This window comes from Pygocentrus nattereri, chromosome 14 (assembly GCF_015220715.1).
Source record: "Pygocentrus nattereri isolate fPygNat1 chromosome 14, fPygNat1.pri, whole genome shotgun sequence".
Lineage (NCBI taxonomy): Eukaryota > Metazoa > Chordata > Actinopteri > Characiformes > Serrasalmidae > Pygocentrus > Pygocentrus nattereri.
Window position 1 is genome coordinate 2,847,035 of NC_051224.1, and position 11,862 is coordinate 2,858,896.

At 41.5% G+C, this 11,862-nt stretch overlaps 1 protein-coding gene across 1 annotated transcript; it reads left to right on the forward strand.

Moving 5' to 3' along the window:
- Positions 1 to 1,564: 1,564 nt before the first annotated feature.
- fscn2a (fascin actin-bundling protein 2a, retinal) lies at positions 1,565 to 10,349 on the forward strand. The gene is made up of 5 exons (XM_017714044.2): positions 1,565 to 2,667; positions 7,436 to 7,592; positions 7,814 to 7,935; positions 8,080 to 8,247; positions 9,370 to 10,349. Exons 1-5 carry the CDS (start codon positions 1,845 to 1,847, stop codon positions 9,573 to 9,575), a joined length of 1,476 nt encoding a protein of 491 aa, XP_017569533.1. The 5' UTR covers positions 1,565 to 1,844; the 3' UTR covers positions 9,576 to 10,349.
- Positions 10,350 to 11,862: the final 1,513 nt, after the last annotated feature.

The window sequence follows — 11,862 nt, forward strand, 5'->3', positions numbered from 1 at the left end:
AATTTTATTTTTTGAACATACCTCTGTTTATGTTTATTTATACTTTTATTTTTTAAATGTATGGTGGCGTGGTGGGTAGCGCTGTCGCCTCACAGCAAGAAGGGCCTGGGTTCGATTCCCCTGCCGGGCGTCCAGGGTCCTATCCGTGTGCATGTTCTCCCCATGTCTGCGTGGGTTTCCTCCCACAGTCCAAAGACATGAGTCAGGCCACTTGGACATGCTAAACTGTCCTTAGGTGTGAATGTGTCCTGCCTTCCTCCCAACGACAGCTAGGATCGGCTCCCGTGACCCTGAAGGAGAAGCGGCTTAGAAAATGTGTGTGTGAGTACAAAGTCAATATACATTATGAATGTACATTTGCATTCAATATATCCATCCATCCATTTTCTAAGCCGCTTCTCCGTCAGGGTCGCGGGGGGGGTGGCGTGGTGGTGCTGGAGCCTATCCCAGCAGTCTTCGGGCGAAAGGCAGGATACATTTGCATTCAATATATGTATATATACTGGAAGTATATTAAAAAACAAAACTGTTTGAATACTTGTTTCTTCTCACTGTATGGCCATAAATGCAGTCATTGCATGCTATGCCATGAATGATGCAAAGAATAAGGCCCTTGAGGTCAGGCAGCTTCTGTAGGTTACCCCTGACAGATTAAGGACATTAAAGTCTCCCTTGGTGGTCTGGGATTTCAATGGCAATCATTTCCACTACTTTCTATGCCAAGGGTGTAAATGTAAAGATGAATGTAAACATGTCAAAGAGTCAGACAAGAATCAGACAGCAGAAATTCCAGAGAATGAGGTAAGTAATGCTCTCAGACAAGCTTGTAAAAAGAGGGAAGTAGTAGGAAAGTTCTATTTCCATCTTGTGTTTACGTCACAAAATATATTTGACTTGGAAATAAGGAGGTGAGCAAGAAATGGACAGTGAGCCTGCCTGGAAGACTGATATACAGGGTGAAAAGCTTGTGCTTGTGAAGGGAAAAGAATATAGTCATACAGTATACAGTCAAGAATACAGTCAAAGTGGATGTAAATGTAGGACCCCTCCAAGGAAGGGAAAGGGAAGGGAAGGGAAAACCTAGGACGAAAGTGAAAGGAGACTTTGTATGCTAGGGGGAAGGGAGCAATTCTGACTGTATTCATAAAGAGAGGCTTACTGAACTCATGGAAATCAGGTGATACATGTCCTGTGCAGTAAACCTTTGCTGAATTGCCTCAGAGTGGGTGGACAAAAGCTGGGAAAGATGAAGAACTTTATTCCTGAGCCACTAAACAGTGGATCATCAGAAGATCCTGGATAATCCACACATTGAGCATTGCCACAAAGCAACTGCTAAACAACTAATGCAAGTTGTCATTGAAGAAAGCAGCTTGCACATCAGAGAAACTGTGTTAAACAGGAGCAAAAATAAAAGACTAATGGAAATAATGCGCAGAGAAAGGGAAGAAGAATGAGAGCAACAGAAATGGAGAGTGGAAGAGGAGGGGTCAGAGCCTTGGAGTGTGACGTCAGAGGCTTGTTGGATTGAGATGCGGTGTCCTGCTGAGTTTAATCCGTGCTGATTAGGGAACAGAAAGCAGGCACCTGTGCAAGTGCAGTGGCTACTAGAGGGACGTAACTCCGAGAGGACTGGGGACTGATTTCCCATGAACTACAGGAGCAAAAGACAGCTAAAACAAATTGTGAATAAGTGCAAACGGGTGAGTGACACTGGGACCAAATGATCAGAGGAGCTTCCAAGAGACTTCATTGCGACTTCTGAGGTTACAAAGGACATCATATAAAATCTACGGCCTTTTTTCCTCCCCTCCCTCGCTTTCATCACTAAACTGTTGGTCAAGATGCCCACCAATGGAATAAACAAAGCTTTAAAGCTCCAATTTGGGCTCATCAACCATGAAAACCGTTACCTTACAGCTGAGACCTTTGGCTTCAAGGTGAATGCATCTGGCTCCAGTATGAAGAAGAAGCAGATCTGGACTCTGGAGCAGGATGACCAGGACGGTCAGGTAGTCTTCCTGCGCAGCCACCTTGGTCGTTACTTGGCCACGGATAAAGATGGCAAAGTGAGCTGTGCAGCTGAGGTACCAGACTCTGAATGTCGTTTCCTGATCGCGGCCCAGTCAGATGGACGTTGGGCCTTGCAGTCAGAGCCTTACCTACGTTACTTTGGAGGCTCGGCAGATTACCTGTCCTGCTTTGCCCAGGCCATCGGAGAGGCCGAGCTGTGGGCTGTCCACTTGGCCCTTCACCCTCAGGCTAACCTGTTAAGTGTAGCCCGCAAGCGCTACGCCCATTTGTCTGCCCCAGATAGTGAAATCTCGGTGGACAGCAACATTCCATGGGGTGTGGACTCTCTGGTTACCCTGGTCTACATGGGTGGAAAATACAGCCTGAAGACTTGCGACAACCGCTTTCTCAGTAGTGATGGCAAGCTAGTAAAAGAGTATGTGCCTCACGCAGGATTCACATTGGAGCTCAGGTCCGGGAAGCTAGCTTTTAAAGATAATGAGGGAAAGTACCTCACTCCAATGGGTCCTACAGGCACTCTGAAGTCTGGGAGATGTACCAAGCCAGGCAAAGATGAGCTTTTTGATCTGGAGGAGAGTCACCCACAAGTGGTTTTCCAGGCAGCCAACAAAAGATATGTATCCATCCGTCAAGGTAACCATCATACACCCTTTTAGCAGGCGTGCATTTTAGGTGTTTAGTGGTTGAATGGCTTCATAGCAAATGAATTCACTAATGGTTGCAGTTCGCAAGAGTGGACAGTGTGTCCTAGTGCTTTTTAGATTTGAGACACCTTTGTTCCTTGTTCCCTTGTTTCTGAAATGAGAACCGCAAAACAGTACACTCCTACGAAGCCATTGTGAAATACGAGCGCTGTCAGACAATATTTGGAGCTTTTATGTTGGACAGAAGTGCTGCAGGGCACGGACCACCTCCAAAAAGGGGGACATTTACGACAATCTAGTTGCTCTTTTTGACAGTTATGTGCGAACCTTTCTCAAAAAGGCACGTTTTATTCTAGTTCACACAGTTTTATTCACTAATACAAATCACAGACCAACAACATTCACATTACATTTTAAAAGCGAGAATATAATAATAGGGAAATGCTGAGGCGTAGGTGAGTGGAAACTGAGGCACCCTTTTCGAAGCCTATACAACTTTAATATCTGCTCCAAAAAGCCCACATTTTTTAATGACCAAAGTAAATGTAGGGCAAAATACTTTTCCCTCCATCAGATCATACAAAAAGCAAACTGCAAACTAATTAACTGCAACAGAAGCCATATCAGCAATCAACCCATAACCATCTGGCCAGACATTTACAGCTTTTGTGAGAAGCATTCAGAGTTAATGGGCTTTGTCGAGTGCAGATTAGGCGAGTTGCGGGTGACTTCAGTCAGACACGTCCTGGTGCCCTGGTGTAATTCCTATCAATGAGCCAAAGGACTGTTGCTATTGTTAGAATGAACCCTTGGCTGGCTAAATACCTCTACTGTTACTCATTGAGTGAAAGTGAGGAGCTGAGGAGGAGCATGCTGGTTAGTGAAATAGACTGATTGCCTCTGGCTGGGTGGGTCTTTATGGGCTTTGTGTGGATAAAACCTTAAAGAAAGATGAATCCCAGGAGAAACATTCCTTCACGACGCTTCTTAGAGGAGGAAAAGAGAACAGATCACAGAAATGGAAGTGTGGCTGCTGAATGAAACCTCCTATTCCCTTATTATGTGGATTTTATATAATGTCCAGCCATAATAATATTGCTGGCTCTTGACATGACCACAGGAAGCAATGATATCATTATGCCTTTGTATACAGTAGGATAGATATCAACCCCAGTAGCAAAATATCATGAATTGTAAATGGGAATCTCACTGGATGATGTTTTATTCAACAGCTATAAAAACTAAAAGCTCCTCAAAAGGAATTTATGGCAGCAACCAACATATTTCTGGCTGGTTAAACTATTCAGAGCCTCTATTAATTGACCCTTATTAGTCCCACAACAGGGAAATTTCACCTCTGCATTTAACCCATCTGTGCAGTGGAACACCACATACACACAAGAGGGCAGCGAGCACACTTGCCCACAGTGCCTGTGGAGCAGTTGGGGGTTAGGTGTCTTGCTCAAGGGCACCTCAGTCATGTCCTGTCGGCTCTGGGGATCAAACTGGTGACCTTCTGGTCACAGGGCCGGTTTCCTAACCTCCAGCCCACGACTGCCCCATGTTTACAACTAGCGGAATAATGAACTTTGGACCTATTCCACTGTACACTGGTTGTTCTATTTGCCACTATAACATAGTGAATGCCTCCTGCTTTATGTTGGTTGGAGCAAGGCACCTAAAGCTGCTTAGTGGGCCCTTCATAACAGATTTGCATTGCACCACAGAGGGAATTACTGCAGCAGGCAAATGAACAGGTTGGGTGGAAGGATGTGTGTGCAGGATTACGCTAGTAACAGGCTTATGGGAAAGGTTGATGGATATTTCTGAGGTATCTTGTTTGAACCTCATCTTTCACAATCTGGTCCATGTTAACCGGGTGCACGGATTTAATACCACTACTGGTGTTATTTAAACAACAAGCTAAGAGACAGTGAGACACAGAGAGTGATTAATGGTTTAGCATAATGATATTGTGGCCGGGTTAAGGGCACAGTGAAACAAGGTTTACAGAGGACACAGTTTTGGTGGCTGGTTTGGGTTTTAAGTACCATGATAGGGACAAAATATGCAAATCTCCTGTTAGAGTGCATCCGTTGAACTAATAGATTAAAAAACATCGCCGACATGCCTGAGAAGTGAGAAAGTATTAGTAAAGACAAAGTTAAAGCAAAAAAAAAAGAGTCTAAAAACAAGATTTACCTGGCAACTCTAACCACAGGACATCTGACAGACTCATATGAAGAGGAGGTGGTCATGCATGCTGCCCCTTCAGATGAGCAAAATTCGAAAGAGCCATTCTGTGCAACCTTAGACCAAGGTGGTCTTTTATCAATTCACAGGGATAGCAGTGCAAAGGACGGCATGTGTCAAATGCATTTATATTTTTCTTCACAAAAATGTTTTTATGTGAGCAGTGAGCAGTCCTGTTTAGTCTTGTTTACAGTTTTGTTTAAATCCAATTTTTAAAAAATGACCCGACAACAGCTACTTTCAGAAAAAAATATCCTAAGAGGGTCCAACTTGTCAACTATCCAAGAACTGGAACTTGTCAACTCTCCACTATCAGCTGGAAATAAATGACGGCAGTCCATCTACTCTGTTTAAAGCTACACTATGTAAGATTTCACACGTCGTACATCTTTATGCTTTAACATGCATGTTCTCTAAAAAAATGATCCGGCTCAATATTTAGGTCTCAAATATTATACATACTGTATGACTATATTCTTTTCCCTTCACAAGCACAAGCTTTTCACCCTGTATATCAAAATGAAAGAAAACGGTACAATAAAGAAACAGAGAAAATGATATGAATGAGCCACAATTATGAATTTATTTTGATTTTAAATTTAATCATTTTATTTTTATTAAGCAGAGCTTGCGTTGCTTAAATGGACAAGCCACCGTTGCGACATGTCAAGTTGTTTTAAGTGTTGGTAAATATTATAGCAGTTTGATTAGACGCCACCGTGACCCTATCTGGACTAAGCGTTTGACGATGATGATGGTGAAGATGATGATGATGATGATTGTTTCTCTAATAATAAGATATGTATGTAGGTTAAGAAATCTATGGGTGGTATTGTGAGCCTGTATGATCCCTGATACATTTATATATGATTAAACCAGTCCTTTGCAGAAGTTTGGGTGCCCTTATTCATATTACCTTTGATTGAAGTGAAACATCCTCTACAGGGAACACACTCCTGCACATTTAATGCATAATTGCTGCACATTTGCTGAATTTAATATACTGGGGGTAAAACTATAAAACGTTACTTGTTGAAAAGTAATGGCACACATTAAAATGTACAGTAAAAATGCACTCCCTGTAGAGTGTTAGCTGATTTTGACTTAGAATATCAATAAAACACGTAACTTGACAAGCGGTATTCACATGTTTGCATAGGACTGTGCTTAGGTCATCACAGGAATGATGAAATAGCATCTCAAGGTTTTTAAGGTATTTAAAAGCATGATTTTATTTAGCATCAAATCATTTTGACCTACTGGCTTCAAAGCTAGTATTCACAGTATTCAGGCCATTGTAGCTTCAGTTACTTGCGTTTTTACACGCATTGAAATGCATCACTATCCACAATATAGAAACAATCATGCAGTCAGTGTAAGTTATAGAATTACAAATCACAGGAAAAACATTGAATTGTAGTTTGAGGAATTTTTATGTTCTTTTGCCCAATAAGTAAGAAAAAGCTTTGTCAATGATGGAATTCAACCATTTCAACACGCGCTGAATCATTTTAATCACTTGATGGCAAAAACATTTAGAATATATATTAACATAATGTTAATTAAATGAATAAGGCTAATGATAAAGTGAGAAAGCAGTTTAACTTTAACATTTAGAACTACTCTTCACAGCAAGCTCCATCGGGTTAAAGCAGGATGATTAAGTGATACTTTTTTGATCCCACAAACGGGGAAATTCCACCTCTGCATTTAATCCATCCGTGAAGTGAAGCACCACATACACACTAGTGAACACACACACTAGAGGGCAGTGAACACACTTGCCCGGAGCGGTGGGCAGCCCTATCCACAGCACCCAGGGAGTAGTTGGGGGTTAGGTGTCTTGCTCAAGGACACCTCAGTCATGGACTGTCGGCCCTGGGGATCGAACCGGCGACCTTCCGGTCACAGGGCCAGATCCCTAACCTCCAGCCCACAGTTGCCCCGTCTGATCATGCGAAGTAGTAAAATCATGTTAACTGTTTTGCTGATCTTCTTCATTTATTATCCATATTTAATGACAATTCGGTATTGAAAACTCTCGATACCACAGCGGCACACACACGACTACTGGACCTAAACAAAGACACTAAATCATGCAGTCATTCTACACACTTGGTTCTTCAACGGTTCTATAGTGAAGGCAATGGTACTATTTAGAACCATTTTATGCTTAAATACTTATTTGAACGGCGAAAGGGTTTTTCCGTTTGATGGAGACTGTTTTTGATAATGGTTCTCTATAGCACCAAAAAGGGTCCTGCTACTGTTAGAAAGCCAAACCTGAAGCAGTAGAAGAATACTTTCTGGTGCTATATAGAACCGTATACAACGCCATCATACCGAAGAACCTTTTCACCCTTCAAAGAAGCATTTAAGCTTAAATTGATCTGTATAGTTCCACTGCCTTCACTATAGAACCCTGGAAGAACCACCTACTTTAGGCATGTCAATCTGAGCCACTGAACAGCCACAGTAGTCACTCAAATGTGTCCTTTTCCCAGGTGTCAGCATCTCAGCCAATCAGGATGTAGAAACAGACATGGAGACCTTTCAGATGGAGATTGACAAGGAGACAAAGAAATGCATGTTCCGAACTAATGCTGGGAATTACTGGACCCTGGTCACACACGGAGGCATCCAGTCCACAGCCACAGAAATGTAAGCCCAAGTCTTCTTCGCTTGTCTGAACATTCGCTTGAGCTCAGATTCATCATTTTAAAGCAGCATTTGCCCATCTGCATCTTTCTGCTCATTGATTTCTGCTCAGGATTTAAAACATAAGAGAGAAGGGGCGTAGGGGTAAACGGAAAAGGGGCATTTTCATCTGCTGTGTAATGACGACCCTACCACTGATACCATGTCTATTCGTTCTCCAACAGTGAGGCCAACACAATGTTTGAAATCGAGTGGCTGGGGCGCAGAGTGGCTTTGAAAGCGAATAACGGAAAATATGTCTGCACCAAGAAAAATGGGCAGCTGGCAGCCGTCAGTGATACTGTGGGTGAGTATACGAAGCTGAGACAGTAACCCCCCCCCCCCCCCACCCCCCACCTCTGGCCTTGTGTTTGGTCATCTTATTCAAACGTTATTCTTGCTACGGGTTCCAAGCTATAATATTAACTCTTCATGCTTTGGTCCCCTTTAGGGGATGATGAGCTGTTCTTGCTGAAACTGATCAACCGGCCTATTCTGATCTTGCGAGGGGAGAACGGCTTCGTTTGCCACCACAAGAGCTCAAACACGCTGGACGCCAACCGCTCCGTTTATGACATCTTCTCATTGCTCTTCAGCGATGGCGCTTACCACATAAAAAGTAAGACTGTGAATAAAGATGAGAGCTGTATCGCGTGGTTTCTAAGCGGTTCTTAGGTTGTATGGTCGAGATATCCAAAGAAACCTTTTTGGCTTTCCTACGCAGTAGCCATAAAATGCAAAGCTTTCATACTTTAACAACATTAAAGGAATATTTTTTGATATTTTGGTGTCAAATGTTTTGTGTTCATCTTCATAGGCGAGCAAGCAAGTCAACAGAAGTGTTCATGTTTGCATGATGTTGTATAGAGAGATGTGAGTGGTTCTCACCCCTCCCCTTTCGCCCAGCGTTGCTCACCAGCATTTCAACACAGTGTTTCACACATAGAGAAACAACAGTGTTCTCGTTAGACTGATAACTTTTATGAGTTATGGGAAAAAATATTGAATTGATTACACTTATTAAAAATATCTGAGCTAACTTCCACTCCACTGAATGGCTACTAGGGTGTCTGACAAAAGAGGCTACAAATCATCCTCTGAAAAGTCCTGTGGTTTATGTATGGCATCGCCCCTTTTTTGCACCTTTATTTTTTTAACCCATTTTCTTATTAAATGCAATTTATTAAAATGCATAAAATGCAATTTTAGCCTGTTTTAATTTGAGGTCCATCAGTTAAGCCTCAACTTTTATATTTATATATATATATATATATATATATATATAAATATAATATAGTATATTTGCTTATACTAACAAAAATATCCTTTGAGTCAATTTCCATTCCACTGGCTAAACGGCCACTAGGGGGCGCTTATTTTTATGAGTGAACCCCATTAATGTCTACAATGCAAATGTAAGCATTTTATTCACTATACAAAACAATCGGTGGCCCTACATCTGGTGAATTTAAAGTAAAACTATGCTTCTATCTGCCATATAGCACTCAGTGTTTACCTGCCGTGATTAAAAATACGTTATAATCCAAAGGGTTAAATCAACACCACCGTTAAGTAGTGTCTCTGGTATTGGGCAACATATTTGTTACCAGATTTCTACATTTAACGTTTCCGTTAGTTCCGATCACCACCACTGTGGACACTCCAGTAAGTTTCTGTAGAGTGAAGCATTTCACACCAAACCATTCAAACCACCAAACTCACCGGTTGGTTTCCTTCACAGGTGGAAATGGAAAGTTCTGGTACGTCTCTGGCAGCGGCCTGGTTTGCTCAGACAGTGACAAGCCCGAGGACTTCTTCCTAGAGTTCCCAGAGCATGGACGAGTAGGCATCAAGGGCAATAATGGCAAATACCTACGTGGAGACCAGGGCGGCACCCTCAAGTGTGACGCTGCTAGCCTGGACTTCTCCTCTCTCTGGGAATACTGAGCCTTGTGATGAGCTTCAGTGGGGCACTAAGGATCAGCAGCTACAGAGCCTCAGAGACTGACGGAGAGACGAAAGCCTTCTAATTAGTAGCTCCTCACGGCTGACTTTTTATCGAGATCTTTCTTTCTTCTAGACCTTTTTGCAAAAAGTGAAATATTAGTTTCAACGCATCTGTTCATGTTGTTATCTCTGCACTGCTTTCATGTTCAATTCATTTTTGAGTGTTTGTTATCTGTCAACAATTAATAGTAGTTAATAATTTAGGCTACTGATAATTACGTAATATTTTAGTTTACAACCTGGTAATGACACATATTGTTTAAAAAAGTAAAACAGTGATATGAACACAGAGCAAAAACGACCAAAAAACACATCTCGATCTCCTAAAAAGGAGACTGAAGCTTATGAGGGAACTGTATTAGACCAACAACAGTAATGATAGAGGAGATGATTAGACCATTAGACACTGAAAGATGATTATTAAAATATTAAAGCATTGATCATTTTCCATTCCTTCTATGCAATCACAAGTGTTTTCAAAAAAAAAAGTTTTTTGTTGTTTGTAAACAGCACTTTTCAAACTAGTCCTGAAATTGAATTCAATCATTACAACAAAGAGTTCAATAAAAAAAGTATTGACTTTTGCCTACCACAATCTCCACCTCCATCCTTTCGTCGCTGCGTTGGCATTTCTGGCTTAACTATTAAAAGTGTAGAAAACACTTGCATAGACTGAGGATCTGGGGAGGCATGCAAAGCCTGACCAAGTTTTGCCGCTAGGGGGCGCTACAGTGCACAAAGATGCTCAAAATAATCAGAAACCATATTGTCATCATTTTATACGTTCTCTAGATAGTATATAAGTACTAGATAAGTACTGGGTGTCATGTGATTCAATTTTTTAAGCTGAATAAGTTTTGAATTACAGCTCGTGTCAGAATTTCAACTGTGTGTGTTTTGACTTTTTCAAACTCTAAACTAAATTTTAAACTCTAATTCTAAATGTTAAACTCCACCACTTATTATTCCAAGGTGACACTGTCTTTGAACATTCCTTATCTAAAATCACGATGAACAGAGGCCTTCTATTTTCTTTGATTCATCTTCTGTCTGTCACAGTGCCATATACTGGCATGTTATGCCCCATAGAGATGAGAGATCTCGCGGCAATTGTGATCACAAAACACCACATGTAGCCCAAATTCTAAGTTGAAGAACCACAAAACATGAGGGTTATGTTTGTGACCTGATCCCCACACCATAGAACATTAGGCCTCATTATGCCGATGAGTGCTTGGACCCCTGTATAGCCGCTTGTGGCTATATATTTTCCTCTTTATTCCTATCAAGACTTCAATAATAAATCATCAAGCACTAAATACAGAAAACCTAACCTTCTATTCTGAAGACGTTTTTTACCATGAGGGTGCCAGTTTCTGGTGTATGGCCTTTAATGGAACATGAAAAATAACCTGAACTAATAAAAATGCATATTTAATATTTAATATTTAATATGCTTTTTCATTTCATAATCAAATCAACTTTAAAACGTTAGCCTGACTATCAATGCCAGGTTTTTAGGTCTCACCTCAATCAAGTAGAAATGAGCCTGGCGTTTTACGACTGGACATAACTCCCATAATCCCATAAGATTGTTGTTGAGTGGACAGACATTCCCATAAGGTCGTTGGTGCTGCGCACACGCAAGTTGACTGGCAAGCAAGCAGATGCTCCTACTTGTCCTGCACGGTCAGAAATGAAGGTTCTGTGCAGGTACATCGTTCATTTATGAAGGTACAAACAGTGTAACTGTGGCCTCCAAGGTACAACAGCAATTTTAAGGTCCAGTTGTTTACTTGAGACAAGTTTTTAGCAGGGAAAATGACGTATTTGTACCATTTCATAACCTAATATTTTAAAACAGGACAATAAAATAAAAGCCTGGGGACGAGACGGAGTGTGTGAGTCAGTACAACTCAGACAATGTAAATTTACTGGATTATGGTACAATTATGTTCCCTGACTAAAGGTACTGAGATGTTCCCTTGAGGGCACCACCCCAGTGATGAGAGGGGGACTGCCCCAGTGACAGTGTACTACCTTTATTTCTGAGAGTGTGGTGGGTTTCTCAAGAGCATCTTAGCACAAAACTGATCCTTAAATGGTAGAGCAAGCATAAGACTAAATACTCTCTCTACCACTTAAGATAATGTTAATACTGAGAAGCTTTTGGGCACTGATTGGTTGGAAGGCGGTCATCTATTTTGGGTGAACTCCTCTTTGTAGA

Coding starts and splice junctions, on each gene's coding strand:
- fscn2a (XM_017714044.2), top strand. CDS start 1,845: ATGCCCACCAATGGAATAAACAAAGCTTTAAAGCTCCAATTTGGGCTC. Junction 2,668..7,435: donor ATATGTATCCATCCGTCAAG/GTAACCATCATA, acceptor TCCTTTTCCCAG/GTGTCAGCATCTCAGCCAAT. Junction 8,248..9,369: donor TGGCGCTTACCACATAAAAA/GTAAGACTGTGA, acceptor TTTCCTTCACAG/GTGGAAATGGAAAGTTCTGG.